Raw genomic sequence first — 18,713 nt, forward strand, 5'->3', positions numbered from 1 at the left:
ATATTTGAGTTTGTTGTTTTTTGCATTATTCATTGTTGTTTCAAGATGGTCTGTATTATGTAAATATACTTCGCAAGTATACGAAAAATTCATAACATCAACACGAAAGCCTAATTTATAAATTATGAATGTGAATAATTTTTCTTAAATTTTAATTGAAATCCTTGTTGAATAAATGAAAATAATAAAGTAACTCAACGTTCTTCTAATTTACATTATTAATATTACATGTAAAACCGTAAGTTTCTGAGAACAAAATCTCTGTATAAAACACATTGTAATTGTTGTCATTTGATAAAACAGAGATAATTATAGTAAAAAATGGTCTCAGAAACCCCCGGTAAGATATGCAATCATATCTATAATCTGTGCACTTAAAACGGCAATTTTTATACCAAATATGAAAATTGAAATAATACGTGAACACCTTATAGCAAAATAAGTTTTCATAGCATCAATTCCTTACTTAAATACTTGATTACTTTACTTAATGATATACGGTTTATTAAAATATTCTTCTAAGTGTGTTAGATGTTTACTCGACTACGTGCCTACATTTTGCGTAGTATTTCATAATAGAGGATCGTAAAACTTAGATACGACAATATTTAATTTGGCTCTTCTCATATCACATACAGGTTATGACTTGATTGTAGTTTTAATATAAAATTTAAAGCAGATATTTATTAAAGAAGTCACAAAAAAAGCTATACGCGTGAAATAAATGTCACTTTTTTTTTAATTGTAACATACGACATTTACAAACCCCAGCTCCCAATAGTGATTTTTACAATATATAATAATATTCCTTGTTTCTTAAATTTTTAGTTACAAAAGCCTGGAGTCCTGTTATCACAAGTCCCTCCACGATCGCTGCGTCTCTGTTCCATAGAAATGTTACGTATATCATTAATTGCTTTAGGTAAATGAATCGCAAATTATTATTGAGGAAATAATTTCTTTTTAAACCGTATGTCTATAAGCAACCGTCACTCTGTATTGAATTATGAAATGTATTTAAAAAAAGGTCTTGACAGACGGACGGACGGTCAACAAAGGGATCCTATTAGGGTTCCGTTTTTTTCCTATGAGGTACGGAACCCTAATAAACTGATTGGCTGCTAGACTAAGGCCTAGTCACCCCCAACTTATGATAGGCTTAAGCCTATAGGGATATAGTTGAAGAGAAAATCACAATAAATTAACTCACATTACAAGGAGAATTGTTCGCAAATTCTCGCTTCCATTAAATTTCACACAAATTGGAAACCGATTTCGTATTCATTGTCGATCTATACTCGTTGCGTAGTAATACGGTCTACTTCAGTAAATCCTGGTAGAGTACGAGCCAATCACGTATATAGCTATCTGACAACACTTGTTGGCTATTTATTAATGTACTAGTTTAATAAACCGTAGTTTGAAAAAACGGAAAGAAACTCTTTGCGTGCTCAAAAGGTCCAACTGTGATAAAAATCCTGTTTGTTTAAAAAGTTATGCCTCAATAGTAATAATAACGAATATTTAAAAAGCTAAAATTGAAATAAATTATTAAGTTAAATTTTAGTCTTACTCTTACATAATCTATTTATATGAAAATCACCGGGAACTAAGTTTTTTTAATACCACGCGGACGGAGACGCGGGCGACAACTAGTTATTCATAAATATTTCGTAAGAGAAAAAGTGGCGGAAACACCGAGGTTGAACATCGACGCCCATGAACATCAACATTACCAGAGGAACTGCAGAAGCGTTGCTGGCCTTTTAGAGAGAGGTATTCACGCTTTCTTCTTGAAAATCGTATCATTATGTAAAGCCAACCATCCAGGTGCTTTTGTATAAATGTACTAATTTTGTTTGTATACGTATAGCATTTTGATATTTAACAATGTTAACATATTTTCTACATAAAAGTAATACTGGACCTAGTTCAGAGTATTGTAAGCAAGCTTACTGATCCTACTTTAAATGCGCGCTGAATCCGTGCGGTAGCTGCGGTTTGTTTTCAAAATTAAACTGCCGCTCCTCAAGTATTTTACTACGAATAAGATATTTTTACTAAAACAAGCTATTTAACTATAAAAGACTTTATCAAAAATATATTTTTGTCTATGCCAAAGAAATTAAAAGTCCAGATATTAACCAAAAAAAAAACTAATTAAAGATGAATAAACGCCTAAGGTGACGTCGAAGTGAATAATAACAATAAAATGTTTTCATAAACAATAAAAACAATAACTCTCACCGGCCAGTTATTTAAGTATAACTGGCCAGTAAGTATTCAAACCAAAGAGTCTTTATGCCAATAATAGGTCACTTATGAAATCATTTGCGTGATTTGAAATTATCGTCATGTTTTATTCACACTTCCAATACGCGAACACATCAGTGATAAAACTATAAAATCTTGACGGTCCCCGTTAAACTGAATTGCTTTTTTATCGTGGTCACTAATATGTTAACATCTGGTTTTATTTGTGGAAAGTCCTTGGCCAACATTCTGTTTTATGTGCTCTCAGCCATAAAGCTAACTCAATCACACTCAATGCTTCCTTGATATACTTAACTCTTTATATTTTCTATTTGTTTCCTGTTAGAAATACAATAAAAGAGAAATCATCTCAACATTAGTACCGTACTGGATAAGAAAACTTGAAGAATCTTAAATATAAAGATCCGTAGATAAGTAGGACGGAATCAGTGGCCGTAACTCCTGAGACGTCTAAAGATAAAACTTAATTTTGTTCAGATAATAGAGACGTACTGGTCTGGCAAATTTCGAATACATTTAAAACAATAAATAAAAAAATACGAATAAAAAATTAATTCTGTTCTACTTATCTTTGTAATAACGTCTGAATGGCCGGTATGTAACATTTTTAATACACCAAATATTAACACTAAACACGTGCCGCAATCGAGTAGAAGGACAAGTTCTAACGTGAATATATGAAAACAGTATTATAACTGTAGCTAGTAATCGTGGGTTTCCAAAACTAAAATCACTGTATAAAACATATCGTCATCCCTGTCATTGTCTGACAAAATAGAGATGACGTTTAAAACGGAAATTTCGGCCTCAGAAACCCATAGTTATTTATTCATCGGACCGCCTGGATGTGGGTAGAGAACAAAATCCTACGCTCTATTACGAAACGTCTACATGAATTACGCAACGTGTTCGCTTGTGTACGAAAATTAATGGAAATTATTACAATGTTGACATGAAATGGGGAACAACGTTAATATGTAACTGACAAATGTTTGATGATTGTTTCCGTATGTTATACGAAGTTCAAGTTTAATCAAAATTTCAAACATAATATTATTATATCTACATCTAAACGATGAAAGATTATGGGCTTTACGAATCCATGGTACGTACGAACCAAATACAATTCAATAATTGTGATAATAAAATTAACAACATAATATTAAAAATTAAAACAAAAAGCTTGCCCGTTTTCTGTTCATCATCATCATCATTAGCTCACTATACGTCCCCACCTAGGCACTCGGAGCCAACCCTATGTTAAGGGTGATTAGGGCATAGTCAACCACGTTGGCCAAGTGCGGGTAGGTTGACTTCACACATATCTTTGAATTTCTTCTTAGATATGTGCATGTTGCATCACGGTGTTTTCCTTCACCGTAAGAACGTCGGATAAATGTACAATTGCAAATCGAAAAACATATTGGTACATGGCGGGATTCGAACCCAGGACCTGCAGATTGCAAGTCAAATTGACCTTGACCACTGAGCCACCAACGCACGTATTTCTGTTACTTATTGAAAGTTACTGCTTTGATAAGAGTTTTTAGAGTAAAAATTGAATCTAATCTAAGTATTGCTTGATATTATTATATAATTTATACGTTTTTGTATGAAAAAAATATGCAAAAGAACCAAAATTGTAATAATCTATCGGCCAAAGTTTAACATCACTCGCTGTCACGTAATGGCCATTTATTTTTATAAACCTTGCACACAACGTGATCGTGCCCAACGTGGGGTGAATTACAATGTTCTGTACTTTGATTTTTTTTTAATGTTTTTATTTCATTCCCCAAAAAATCGACATAAAAACTATAACGGTCATTTGATGGAAAACAAAATATTGTGTAAAAACCTACGAGGTTCTTTTTCGTATAAATCAGATTCTTTTTCTTGTAAAAATAATAATAATAATTTTACGTTCTTATACAAATCACCACATAATAAAGTCACGATCAAATTAATAGCGTTGGAATTATTACTCGCTGCAAAACGCTCGATTTAAGTTATAAGGAGTTACAAATTCTAAATGAGTCGCAGAGAAAATTAAAAAAAAAAGAAGACAAAGAGCAACGGGCAGAATATATTTTAGTGTTCGCTTAATTAACAGAGCCTCGTCGTGAAGACTGTTTTTAATCTTTTGACTAAAGAGTTGTGATATTTTAAAACGAAAATATAAATATATTATATATGCTGTCTCTTAGGCTGTAGAATACAGAATTTTTATTATTGCTTTGATTATATTGATAATTGTATTAATTTTTATAATTATAAACCGTAAGGAATTTTTTTCTTTGCAATGTTCCTTAAGCGTGAATACCTATCTAAAACTTTTAAAACGAAGATTTTGTAGCGCTGAAAGGCACAAAGTATGTCACCAAGGCGGAGAGAACGTCGACCAAAAAAGACATATTGACTATTAGGGCGTTTTTATAGCTACTAATTCACTCATAAATGGAAAGGTTTATTTTTTATAGGCTAAAGAGCCAAAGGAATCAACCTAATGTATCACCAAAAACTTTAAAATGCACAACATAAAGCAGATATACTTTTTATTTAAAAATTTTAAACAAATAAAACACTCAAAACGAATCTGGAAAACACACGTCACAATAAAACTATCGCGTTTTGTTCAAATATTTTTTATATATTATTCCACAGGACATGTGAAGCCAGCTTCCAAAATACATGTTCTACTATTTGTTTACCAAAAAAAAAATTAAAACGTGTTGTGTCAAATTTAGCGCAGAAAACAGTTACATCTCTTAAAAGCTATAGCTCTATTCCTCTTACCAATATTATAAATGCGAATTGTTGGATGTATGGATAGATGTTTGTTAGATGGTTATTTCCGGAGGTGCATGCATCTAGCTAAAATTTACCATAGATGTAGAACAGTCTGGATGAACAGATACGCTACTACTTATGTTGTTTATTCAGCGCGGTCAGAGTCACGGGCGACAGTAAGTTCTTAATAAAGTCATGTAAGCTGTAATTTATGTCACATTTCCTTTTCCTAATGCGAATAACTTTGTGACAAGAAATTTCTTATACGATCAGTTTCATTGTCTTAATAAATATTCAGTAATGATCATTAATTCTCTCTCATTAATTTTGTCACATGTTACTTTGTTAAAACAAAAGAAATATCAGCATTTTCTTATAATAATCTACTAGGTTGTACGGATATGTAGGCATCTTACTTATTATAATACTAATATTATAAATACGAAAGTTCGAATTGATGAATGGATGGATGTTTGTTACAAAGAGCAGCTCATCAGATCTCGCTGAAATTTGGCACAGATGTTGCTCATATAATAGTTTGCAAGAACACACAGGCTTTTGTGTTTGAAAAAAAAATTGAGTTTTTTTTAATTCCGTGAAGACGGAGTGTCGGGTGACAACTAGGCTTTCATAAAAATTACGTCACCTATAATCTATAAGTTATGTTTTTGGTTATTTCTTTTAGAAAGGTCTTTGAATTATACAAACATTAAGCGGTTTAGGTATTCGGGGCATTTCCACAATGTACACGAGTAGAGAAATATTTGTCATTTTCTGAGAACCTTAAGGCTTTGTTTTGGGACAATACAGTATTTTCCTACAATAAACAATTCGCATCTCAGAATAATATCATAAAATTATAACTTCCTAAGGGAAATATAGAAATAAATGTATTTTTAGATAATAAAAGAATTAAGTTTATCGCCATTACAATTGAAAACATCTGCTATCATGAATGTTTTTTAGCAGTTTCGATAACAAACTGCTCGCGAAGATCGTTTTAACTTGAAACGATCTTATTATTATCACCTGTTTCACAGTAGCTTTAAATGACATAATAATTACAATTATAGTTAAACAAAAATACTAATGTAAGTTTAGTTAGGCTGTATTATAGCGATGGAATCGTGTTTTGTTTGTTTACATCGAATGAAAGTATTTTTTTTATAAGAGAAGGGGGCAAACTAGCGGCGGGAACACCGAGGTGATCAACAACACCCATGGACATCTACAACACCAGAGAAACTGCAGATGCGTTGCCGGCCTTTAAGGAAATGGTATGCTCGCTTCTTGAACGTCCCTAAGTCGTATTGTATTGACAAATTAAACCAAAACATTCTATTTATATAAGTATATTTTGGTGTAATTATCTAGTTATATTGTTTTATTTTACATATGTTATCGTACGAGGTTATCTTACTAATATTATAAATGCGAACATTTAGATGGATGATTGGAACCCCCAGAAAAAACATAGTCTGTAAAAGGACATAGGCTGCTAAACAAGCTTTTTTTTTATTTCACGCAGACGAGGTCGCGGTAAAAGGTAGTATTACCTTCACAATAGTATTTACATAATATAATCATATCGAATTACCGTAGATATGTTGAACATAAAATACTGAAATGGTTGTAGTATAAAAAATATATATTTTTCGATCGTAAAACCGTACGCCGGTAGCGAAACAGTTTTCGGACTCAAATGTCGTGTAAAATGACACACGAGCTTTGACAAAAAAGGTCCGCTTTATCACGCCAGGTGTTGGCAACGGTCAACTATATCTATACAATATTCACTCTGTATGTTTTTATGTTTACCGTAAGTTAGAATTTTCTATTATTCCTTGAATTATTACTTCCATTGGATATATTATTGTCTCGCGTCAGTTGCATATATTTTTGAAATTCGTTATGGAATCGCTTCGAAGCGAATGCACTTTGTCTAAACCTCCAGACTTGTGGATTAAAAACTTAGTTCAACTATAGATACGAATACTAAAATTACTTTAAAGTAAGTTTAAAAAAAGTGGATACTTGTACTTATATTTCTGTTAAGTTAAAGAAAAATCGTTGCGCCACAGCGCTGGCGGAGTACCATTAGTCTGATGTATGCAAAAGGCTAATGCAAAACCTGTGCAAGCAAGAGTAGTGCAGTAAATTATGTCTGCTTTTAATATAATTAACGTTTCAAACTATTTTTTTAAAGTTCGTATAAAATTATAGTTAGATTCGTTTCCTTTTTGTTCGATTGAAATTCAAGTTTCAATTACACCTTTTTACATAAAAATTTTCATCGGTTTCTATGTATATTTCAACCTTTGGTATTCTACAATCTAGCAGTTGCCCGCAACTTTGGCTGTGCGGATTAAAAAAATAGAATTATATATGGCCTATGTCACCCGAGGATAGTGTTCCCGATTGTGGAAGAATTTTGCAAATTAGTTTAGTAGTTACGAAGTCTATTCAATCCAAGACAACAAGCAATCAAATTTTCATTATAATATTATAAGCAAAATATTAATATTTAAATAGTATTTTTTACTTATATGCTTATTTTTGATTACATGTACAGTTGTGAACACAAAGCTCTATACAATAAACAGTAACACGTTCTAACTTTAAACAGTACACTCGCGCTCAGTTAATCTGCGTTAAGTTCTAATTTGCATAACGACAGATCAAATAACATTTGTCACCATTGTAAACATCGAATTGTAGTACATTTAATTACAGAGAAATTGTAAGGATTCAATGTAATTAATTTAATTATTCGCGATTTAAATTGTTACATTATTATTCTTAATAACATATTGAACATAGTCTGGAAGAACACATAGGTTATTTGTAATTTATATTTGCTCCCGTGTGGACGAAGTCGCGCGTGTTAGCTAGTAGAATATAATATGTATAAAGATTTTTTACAAGTAATTATAAAATTTGGAATTTACAGGTGGTACAATATAAAATGTGTTTGTCTATGGAAAGGAATAACGTTAGCTTATACAAAATAATAAAGGTATCCCGTTCAGTTTAAAAAATAACTTTTTCAACAAACTTAAACAACGCTAACAAGCCGACAATTCAACTGGAGATGAGTATTCTCAACAAAGCGGCAGAAAATTTATCATACGGCCAACCTCTGACGTTTGTGTGCTGTGAATAACTTACTCCGCAACGAAATCATATTACATCTGTATCCTCTGAGGCGATATAACTTCTACTGTCCTTTGTTGTAGGATTTATAAGAGATGTATATTATATGCCTTTTTTCATATGAAAGTTGTGTTTTTGCGTATAAAAATTGCATTTATAGATTCAGTGAGGCTTCGGTTCTATAAAAAAATCCAGCTTGATACCTTCACGCCTTTTTGAGAAAACACGCCTTCTTGACAGACGGACGGAGGGACAACAATGTGATCCTATGAGAGTTCCGTTTTTTTCCTATGACGTACGGAACCCTAAAAATGAACTAAATGTTATTTAATCCGTTTTGTAGTCACTCAATTCGAGCATCTGTGATAGAAAGTTGATTTAATCAAAATACAATGCGTCTGGCTCGACCGATTTCCATTTATATTCTGCCCTAGAATACTAAGTAAGGCTAGGTTTCTTATTTTTTTCATTAATTATTAGTTTATTTTTTTCAATCGAATATTTCAAGGTCACGTTAACGAATCAGCGTTGCGTATTTTTATAACAAACACGAACAATTTGTTAAGCAATAAAGGCCGTTTGAAATTTATTAGAAGGCAGCGCACGTTCGGCAAGCACTCGCAGTAATGGCGGATCAAGTGGATCATACGTCAGCGCCAGATGTGCCCCACGTTTACTCATATAATGGATGTCTTTATTTATTGACGGCACCTCTCAATGCAATAAAGTCGCTTTACACTGCACTTTAACTATTTAAAGTAACTTATAACAACAGTTCAAACTTTACAAGATAACTAATGAAGGGGAAATTTTATATAACAATAAGTCGAAGGGGAAAAATGAACACCATTTATAAAATTATCCATTAGCCAATGTTTCAATTGTGCTACAAGTCATTATTATATGTTTATGTTGTTATAGTATTTATAATCACAAACTATGACAAATCAGCGGGGCTAGAACAAAGTGCATTCGTTCCGAAGCGATTCCATAACGAATTTCAAAAGTAAGTTTAACAGTGGTAGAGCCCGCTTTAACATCTTCGTACGAATCGGCCCGGCTCGCCCGGTGAAATACCACGACCACACAGAAGACAGGCGTCAAGTGGAAGCAATTCCGCGTACAGTCTGATGAGTGTGCGTCCCGGAGGCCTAATTTAGTCCTCTTTCCCTTCCCACCCTTTTTCTTAGAAGGAAAGGATGGGAAGTGGAAGTGGACTTTCCGGATGACAGGATGCATGGGAAGGGAAAATATTTTCTTTCTGTGCATCCTCTCCTCCGTCGATTAAAGGTAGGCAACGCATATGCGATTGCGTATGTCTATGGGCAACGGTCACTTCGCTATTTCAGCGATTTCGGGTGGCCGATTGCTCGTTTGCCACCTTTTAGTATAAAAAAAAAGTATAGAACTGACGCGCGCCAGTCACGTGACTTATCTAAAGTTATTGTCAGTTCTATACAATTTTGAAGTTCGTTATGGAATCGCTTCCGAGCGAATGCACTTTGCCTAGCCCCGCAGATCGCTTAGTTTCCATCACATTCATGCCGTTATTTATACAATGGTACTAAAAACAAAAACTTCCTTTTCACGGAACATAGTTATGTAATTATTAATTTTGACGCCAACGCCTGTGCGAAATTCCAGTTACAGTTTCGTAACTTGATAACCAATTAAGGAGTTTTTGCTCAAATTTGGACGGATAGTCGCTTTATATTAAATTTAACCAGTTTAAATCAGTTTTGACTGAATAGTTAATAGAACAATAACTAAACCTTTGTTATGTTTGACTAGCTAATGCCTACGACATCGTCCACACGAATTAAAAAAAAAACTTAGTGCCTGACGTTTGAATGTTGTGTACATAATTAATAATAAACGTGCATTCATCTAATTCAAAGATTTAATCTAAATTCAAAGATATATGTGAAGTCAACCAGCGTGGTTGACTATGGCCAAATCACCCTTAACTTAGGGTAGGCTCCGAGCCCCTCAGTGGGGACGTATAGTGAGCTGATGATGATGATGATGATTCATCTAATCTTTAGCATTTATAACATTGGTAAGATTTATATCACTAAACACATTACAACTTAAAAAATAAAGCACTTTACACGTAAAAATTATAAACGACAATAATACAAAGAAATTCAAAGTAGGTCACAACTTGACGTAAAGTATTCAAGATGCGAACAATACATCTCAATGCAGTTCCACGATCAAAGCTTTTGAGTTTTGAATAAAAACTAAACTGAGAAACGTACGAAAATATTCCTCGTCAAAAAGAAACTAAGCAACATTGAAAAATTAAAAAAAAACTAGTTTGTATAAAGTATAACATGATTAGTAGCTTTTTCATATAGTAAAAAGTAATATTACGATATAATAAGAAATTCAATTTAATAATTCTAATATTATAAATACGAATGTTTGTTTGAAGGCATCTCCAAAATAGCTGCATGGATCTCGCTTAAATTTGGCATAGATTTAGAACATAGTCTGGAAGAACACATTAATAATTCCGCGCGGACGGATTCGCGGGCTACAGCTAGATAACAGTAATATTAAAAACAAAAAAACCTTCACCGATAATAAGATTCGCTTATTATTCATTTACCTTAATTTTGGAATCAAAAATTAAAAAAAAAACATCTACGTATTAGTATTTTATGAGCAGAAAACAAAAAAGCTACGGGTGAAGCTTCGTGAACAAGAAGGCTATAATAAAAAGCTTTCTTATTTGCGAAAAGCTTTCTCCCCGTACATATTGTTTACTGTTTTGCATAATTCCATTAGGGAAAGGCGAGAACATATAAATATTTGTTTCTCTAAGTACAAATAAAAAGGTCTCCTTGTTTATGAGGCTAATGTAGGCTGAGTACAATTTACGATTCATAATATCATACAAGTAAGGCTTTCATTATCGCGTTGAATATCACAAAATTTAAAAATATAGTATCTTTTGAATCTTCTACTTCTTGCTTTCCTTCAAAACATCTTTTTACTACGTGATGAAGTTAAAACTTTATCACTCAGTCAGAAGCTCAAATATTGACTTTCAAGTATAACTTATACATGTCTGAAAATTCAACAAAAATACTATCCGCAGTCATAAACACCTGCAGATATAAAGTCCAGCTTTTTGGCAACCGTACTGTGGAATCTCACTGAACATTTAAAACCGACCTACATGTCTAGAATGCATTTTATATCACAAAAACGTTCCGAAACGCGACACATCAAAAATGTTTTTAAAAAAAATCTGTAAAACGAAAACACGTCTGACATAGTTACTAAAAATACAGGATGTTCTGCGTACGCCAGCAAATGTTTGTTGCCTATAGAATCTAAAAAATTGCGTTAACTTTTTGCTTGCACTAAAAATAATTTTACATTTAAATTAAGATTTTTTTTTAATCTGGGAAGTTTAAATTTGGTTTCAGCTATTTATAGCTTTAGGTAGGATAAAATTTTGATTAGGAAAAATAAATTTACCGGTTTTAACATTTTTAAACCACGTAGACTAACTCAAGTGTGGATAAAAATGCATCCAGAAAGCTCTTGATTTGGTTCTCCACCGATACTTGTCTCGGGCGCTACAAAAGCTCTTCAAAACCGGTCAAGTATGTCACCTTTAAAATTCTATACAAAATTCTGCAACCCTGGTATTTCATTAATATTTATTAACTAACAAAAGTCTCATTTATTTAGTCATAATGAGCTCTGGCCTTTTATCTTAAACGAATAACTTACGAATTCATTGTACCGTAGCCTTCGATACGATTGTGTTTTGGCACGAAGTAATATTTAAATTAAATATTTTATATTTCAGTATTTTAAATTCCATTTTCAAGTTAAAAAAAAATAAAAACATGAAACGCAAAGTTAAAAACAAAAGAACATCGTGATAATAGGCCCTTCGAAAGAACGATTCTCCGCAGTCTGATCGTAAAATTGTTTAAACAAAAAACACACAAATATATATTTTACTTACGTAATATATTTAATGTTTTATAAAACGCTTATACCAAATGAAGTTCACAGATTGCTTAATTTATGAGATGCGTACTCAAAGTTACATCTTACTATATCTATTGACATTCCAATCAAGAATTATTATTAATTTACACAACTTAGTTTCAGTCGCTTATCTTCTTATATATGCAGTCATATTATGGCCTTTCTCAATCTCGCAAACGAAAAAACATTTAAGGTTTTCGCAGTTGACGTCATTCAAACGCCCGTTGTAGAGCATGGCGCCACATCTCTCTCCTTCACCGTCAACCTGATAGTCATCCCATACCGAGTATCCCGCTTTCTGCAAGGATTCCCCTGTGAAGGTAAACATTAACATGTTATCATTATTACTCTGTCCTGAGAAAAGTATATATTTGAAAGAAGTTATGTGTGGGAAAGGAGTGAATTCAGTTATGAGGCATATGGAAGAGTATATGCTCTGTGCCGACACACCGAAGTTAATCGGAATGATGAGAATCAATATATCTATATCATTATCCTTAGGATCGACGCACAAAGTTCTTGTACTTCATTATGCATATCAAGACCAAATTCAGACAATCTGCCTCAGTACAAATTTAAACTGCTTTAAAAAAAAATCACCTGTAATCGTTCTCCAGTCATTTTCAGTAGCATCATAATTGTATCCTAAATGTACATAGGGACACAAGTACCACCCTCGCACCATATCCTTAGGGGTATTGTTTGATATGTTGACGAGATAATTAGCTTCCTCCACGGTATTGATAATCGCTAATTTTGCTTGCTCGTCGTCGCACGCTTCAACCGCCTCCCTCCAGTTCAATCGTTGCAAATGAAATTTGTAACAACTGCCCGTATCAGCGTTGTATATGTAATCTACAAATAAAATAACTTAGATTTTAAAACATTAGCACCATGAGTGTACAATTAAGTATATCTTACTTTCTTAATTAAGTTACTTATTCTAATTATAGTCGTCCTTTTTCTTAGCTTTTTATTAAAGAATGAGTATAACGATAAATTTTTGTACCTTTGTAAGGAACGTCACAATCTTTGCTCCACTCTATTGAGGACGCTTTCTTTTTGCATACGAACGGTCGCTCTTCGGAACATTTGATGTCATTCAAGAAACCTTCGCGCGACAATGTGACGCAACTATTTCTTCCATTGGCACCACTCGGTACCTTCCTGTACCACTCATTAAACACGTTACGGATAGGTTCTCCTAGAAAACACAAAAAAAAATAGTAGCATTGATTCCCTTTTGTTTTATTATCTACGTAAACCTAATTCAATTGATATTAAATTAGCCATCAGTCCCAAAAAATGGTTTTTCGCATTTCTGACTAAGTACAATAAATCACGTTGAGCTTACGAGATCAAGCTTTACATGTTCCATGTACAATCATGTTCCGAACATTTTTTTTAAATCGCCTCTATTATTAATTTTGTCTTATTTGACTGACTTTAAAGAACTCTTAAATATTTTGATTATTTTGCAACGGTCACTATAAAATGCTTACCATCGACTGTCATGTACAATCCACTAGCTAACCGCGTAGATATACCAACAAACATATATTGGAACCACGGCTGAGTCTGGTTCAGATAGCGAGTCACTTCGTGAACTTCGTCCTCGTCTTCAGGGTAAAAAAGCGATGCACCTTCCATAATACATTTCCGTCTCGCACTTTCCCATTGCATTGGCACTGGATGTGCTTTATAGAAACTATCTTTGTGTTTCAAATATTTGTAATCGTTTCTAAAAAATATTTCCTTCGATTTCGATGCTGGAACTGCATACAATTGATATAATATCGGCGTAGGTATAGGATCTATTGGACGTGCTTCTTCAAAATAATTCCCCCCCCCCCCACATCGTCAGGATATAACATCGTGGACCGCGTCGCGACACCATAACGATGGCATGTTGAAGTAACATGCAAACTGACGTTACGGACCGGTATCACACTACGTTATTGGGATTCTTCCGAGATTTGGGCTGTTTTTTCCACACGAGTTAGCCGTAGACTTGCAAATAATGGAGCCCATGTAACTATCACGCTACGTAACCGTAAGTTTCTCGATGAAGATGCGGTGACTTGGCAATTATCCCTAAATATGTGTACACGTACTCTTTCCACACTATAACTAGCTAGTGTCGAGTCAAGTAGAGCAGAGTATATTACCAATAATTAAGTATTTAATTACGAGATACATACCACTAATATCGCTGTTAACCACATCGAATTGTGACTCATGTTCTTTGCAAATATATGGAAATACATGTGAACAATTGTCGTCATTGTATGTGCCATCAGCTCTTAGCACCACGCACTCCTCTTGTCCTCCTGCGTTATTTGGCTCTCCTGTGCCCCACTTACCGTAAACATCGCTCATATTTTTTCCTTCAAAATATTAAAAATGCTAAGTTCCAAGTATTAGCATGTTTTCTTGAATTATTACCCTATTTGTCTAATATCTATGGTGTACTGTTTGCAATTGTTAAATTAACCGTGAATTTCAAAGAGTGATTCAAACGTCATATGATAAGTAAAAGACTAATATTGTTCTATGTTTCTTTTCCAAAGTTGTAGAGCAATGGTTTAGGTTAGGTTAGGATATATCACCTTAGCTCTTAGATACCTGACCAAGAATGGTCCACTATCGTACATGTGTTACTATAGTGGACCGTTACATTATTTAAATAAGTAAAAGAGAAAGATTTGAGAGTCGGATGCAGTCTATTAACTGGCAAATAGCGAACAGTATATACCTCGTAGTAATTAAACATGACATTTAAACAAAAGCAGACAATTTCTTGTGTTTAGGATTAGGCCAACTCTATATCAATATTATTATAAACTGGTGATTAAGCGAAATACACTGAGAATCAGACCCTCATGATCACTTGGTCCTTTAAAAAAATCAATACATTAATAAAACATACTAAAACAAAATAAAATAAGTCTTTACCGTAAATTGTCGTAAATACGCCATTAAAATTTTCAGAAGTGATACCAACAAAGATGTATTTCAATTCCATCTCCTTCATAAGCTTTTTAGCTACATTTAATTCATTCTGATTTTTCGGATAGAACAATTCCAATCCTTTTGAAGCGCATGATTCCAATGCAGCACTCCATTGCAAATGCCGTGAGTATATTTTGTACTTAGTATTATTATATGTATAAGATAAAGTGTCTCGTCCATCTAGAAAAATATTAAAAGTTCTTCGTTGTTAAACAGAATGTAATACAGACTAAAAATTTTAAAATACTTTTTTTTGGCAAATCTAAGAAATAAACTAGTTTTTATACAGTGTGAAGTATTAATAATATTTAACTAATACTAAGTATTGTAATTGTAACCAAAAGTATTTTAAATGATACTGGCTTTCGCTCACCAAAAGCCATTTGTTAATTTTGATATATTAAAAAAAATTCTTAAATCTCTTTAAATTAAAATTAAATTATTGATATTAAAATCGACAAATAAATTAATGAATCTCATTTGTTTTATTATAAAATTATACTTACAACATGACACGAACATGAAAATTAACAAATAGACACTTCGTTTCATTTTAAAAAAGCATTTACTGCAATAAATTAGCGAGTTTCGAACACGAATGATAATTCACAACTGTGTGCATAACATATTTTCCCACTTTAAATAGACATTTGATAACTGACATCTATACAATTAATAACATTGAACTGTCTTTATGTATTATACTAATTTTGCAAACATCGTATTTGAGTTACTTATAACGAAAAATATTTTTTTGTAATTACTGTCTATCTGTCTGCAAATCCGCTTTGAATTCAGATAATCTCCGAAGTGGCTAAATCAATTTTGACTGGAAGGTATCATATATGCGGGACTTAGGCTTTTATTTTTATTTCAAGCTGACGAAATCGCGGGGAACCGCTAGTCAATAACTATACATAAACATTTTACGGCTGTTGGTAAATCCCAACAACATCGTATCTCCAGAACTAAATTTGTATATTATATTCCCCTCCCTTACATTCTCTTTGAAAACACAGCGACAACAATAAGATAACCCGCTGAACTACTTATCATATACAATGCATGTGTTTTTTTAATGATAAGGAACTTCGTCCGCGTTAAGGTTGTATTTTCAATCAGTCTGTTTTAATTTCTCAATTATTGTACTCATCGAAAAGACACTCCTAAATTGGGTAGGCTCTGAGGGCCTCGACGGAGTATTTTGTCATTACAACGTTAATAATTTTACTTGTAATTTTGTTAAATTTTCCGTAAGCGCCTGGCTAAAAGAAGCAGCAATGTTTTATAAACTAAAATCGTACCATTGCTGTTGATATTTTTTATTTCCTTGAAGTCCTTGGTGGGCAAGCATACTATTATGTTACTTTGTACTTATTATGTTTTCGTTGCATGCACAACACTTAAAATTAGGCTAAAGACAGATAGGACTAGGTATTTACTATATAATAAATTTGGATCTTCCTCAAAGCCTTTTTTAACGAAACTTGAATTCTCATGAAAGATTTTCCAACTGTTTGTTTAAAGATTAGCCGGGAGAAAAATCGGAGCAAACGTTATTTCAAGTTCGATAAAAGTACTTTTCTCTATAGATAAACTGTCGAAATCCTTTTTATAAAAAATATTTAAGAGTACGGCGTAAACGGTAGAATTAGCAGTATCAGCCCAGGTAGAGGTTGAGAGAGGACAACGGTAGGAATCTCTCGGTAGATGTAGAAGAAATAAAACTAGCAAATGCTGATTAGCAAAAAGTGATTTATGTGAAGAGATGTATCACCTTAACTAGATACCAAACATGATCCTTTAAACGATTTACATATAATAAAGATAAAAAAGTATAATTAAATTAGAATTTTCTTTAATTAAATTATGTCGTCTAAGAAGTGGTTAATATTATTTTTTTAATACTCGTATATTTAAGAAATACGACATAAAAATTCAAACACTTATATTGTGGAAAGTATTAACACATCAGTCTTCTTAAATAAATAAAATTATATAATGTACTAATTTGTTATTAATTTCTGTCTTATCATTTGTAATAGTTCTGAAGGTGGTATATTTTTGATGTGTTCATTTATTAAAGGAACTAAGTGATTCCTTACAGCTTCGACTATGACTTGTTTATGTTCCGCAAGGATTTGATCTCCAGCTTTGTCGAGAATTTCGTTAACCGGCCAAGAAATATTCTCCAAATAAACCTAAAAGAATAACGAAATTACGATCGAATTGTAAAAATCCAAGTACAATCTATTATTACTTAACTTGCAATCTACAGGTCCTGGGTTCGAATCCCGCCATGTACCAATGTGTTTTTCGATTTCCGATTTACATATGTACATTTATCCGACGTTCTTACGGTGAAGGAAAACATCGTGATGCAACCTGGACATATCTGAGAAGAAATTCAAAGATATGTGTGAAGTCAACTAACCCGCACTAGGCCAGCGTGGTTGACTATGCCCTATTCACCCTTAACTTAGGGTAGGCTCCGAGCCCCTCGGTGGAGACGTATAGTGAGCTGATGATGATGATGATGAAGTACAATCTTACTAACATTATAAATGCAAATGTTTGATAGATGGATGTTTGTTTGAAGGTATCTCCAGAAATCTAGCATAGATGTAGAACATAGTCTAGAAGAACATGTAAGCTACTAATTAAGTTATTTTAATACCGCGCGGACGGAGTCGCGTGCAACAGCTAGTATTTAAATACATCTTTTAGTAAAAAATGTAAATAAATATTATTAATTTCAAATTTATAATATAAATTTACATGTTTTTAAAAGTGAACTTTATACTAATGTGTTAAGTGTCATTATAACTTACATCAAATTCCTGGACGTTGTAGTTTATTGAAAAGTTAAGTATTTTTGTACCATTTTTATTATTTGTACCAAACTGTACGTTAATCCATACAACGGGTTCACGCAATACTAATCTGAAATTGAATATAAAATATTAATATATTCCTTATCATTATTAATTAAACTAATTTCGATTTATTACTCTTATTTCACTTACCGCATTATTCCAGTCCCTTCGATGGTGTAAAAGTAAAACGCTTTGCCTTGAAGGTTATAATAGTCTGAAAATAATCGTACACTTTTGTTTTTCATTTTTTTTAATATCACGATGCAAACCTGCACATTTCTGCGAGAAAATTCAAAATATATTTGTGAAGTCAACCAACCCGCGCTTAGCCAGCGTTGTTGACTATGGCCTAGTCACCCCTAAGCTTATGATGATAAATTCATATAACTGTTTGAATTTTTAAACTTTACCCGACTGACTTAGGAGGGTATTGTATATGTCTCTTGTATGTTTGGCTTTAACATGATTTTATGTTATTTATGAGTTTATGTGAAAGTTAAATATATTTTGACCTCCTGTAGCGTAAACAACTGAACCGATTATGACAAACGATGTGTTAAGCCGTTTATCCACCAACACCGTCACCGGCAC

The 18,713-nt window shown here is 32.8% G+C and overlaps 2 protein-coding genes across 2 annotated transcripts; both read right to left on the reverse strand.

Moving 5' to 3' along the window:
* Window positions 1–12,192: 12,192 nt before the first annotated feature.
* LOC106127234 (macrophage mannose receptor 1) lies at window positions 12,193–15,867 on the reverse strand. Its single transcript, XM_013325310.1, has 7 exons — window positions 15,753–15,867; window positions 15,190–15,426; window positions 14,436–14,621; window positions 13,737–14,009; window positions 13,244–13,438; window positions 12,835–13,089; window positions 12,193–12,546 (listed from the first exon to the last, which is right to left on the reverse strand). Exons 1-7 carry the CDS (start codon window positions 15,796–15,798, stop codon window positions 12,362–12,364), a joined length of 1,377 nt encoding a protein of 458 aa, XP_013180764.1. The 5' UTR covers window positions 15,799–15,867; the 3' UTR covers window positions 12,193–12,361.
* Window positions 15,868–17,163: 1,296 nt separating this feature from the next.
* Window positions 17,164–18,676, reverse strand: LOC106127068 (uncharacterized). Its single transcript, XM_013325013.1, has 3 exons — window positions 18,273–18,676; window positions 18,078–18,189; window positions 17,164–17,447 (listed from the first exon to the last, which is right to left on the reverse strand). The coding sequence occupies exons 1-3, from the start codon at window positions 18,365–18,367 to the stop codon at window positions 17,253–17,255; spliced, it is 402 nt and encodes a 133-aa protein (XP_013180467.1). The 5' UTR covers window positions 18,368–18,676; the 3' UTR covers window positions 17,164–17,252.
* Between the last annotated feature and the right edge of the window lie 37 nt (window positions 18,677–18,713).

Source organism: Papilio xuthus, unplaced genomic scaffold, assembly GCF_000836235.2.
Source record: "Papilio xuthus unplaced genomic scaffold, Pxut_1.1 DF824888.1, whole genome shotgun sequence".
Classification (NCBI taxonomy): Eukaryota; Metazoa; Arthropoda; class Insecta; order Lepidoptera; family Papilionidae; genus Papilio; species Papilio xuthus.

What these genes read in the sequence shown, in the direction of transcription:
- LOC106127234 (XM_013325310.1), bottom strand. Translation starts at nt 15,798, where the DNA reads ATGAAACGAAGTGTCTATTTGTTAATTTTCATGTTCGTGTCATGTT. An exon ending in GGTTAACAGCGATATTAGTG is followed by an intron (nt 14,010 to 14,435) that starts GTATGTATCTCG and finishes AATTGTATGCAG; the next exon opens with TTCCAGCATCGAAATCGAAG. An exon ending in ATTGTACATGACAGTCGATG is followed by an intron (nt 13,439 to 13,736) that starts GTAAGCATTTTA and finishes TGTGTTTTCTAG; the next exon opens with GAGAACCTATCCGTAACGTG.
- LOC106127068 (XM_013325013.1), bottom strand. Translation starts at nt 18,367, where the DNA reads ATGAAAAACAAAAGTGTACGATTATTTTCAGACTATTATAACCTTCAA. An exon ending in GAAGGGACTGGAATAATGCG is followed by an intron (nt 18,190 to 18,272) that starts GTAAGTGAAATA and finishes ATTCAATTTCAG; the next exon opens with ATTAGTATTGCGTGAACCCG. An exon ending in ACAACGTCCAGGAATTTGAT is followed by an intron (nt 17,448 to 18,077) that starts GTAAGTTATAAT and finishes TTATTCTTTTAG; the next exon opens with GTTTATTTGGAGAATATTTC.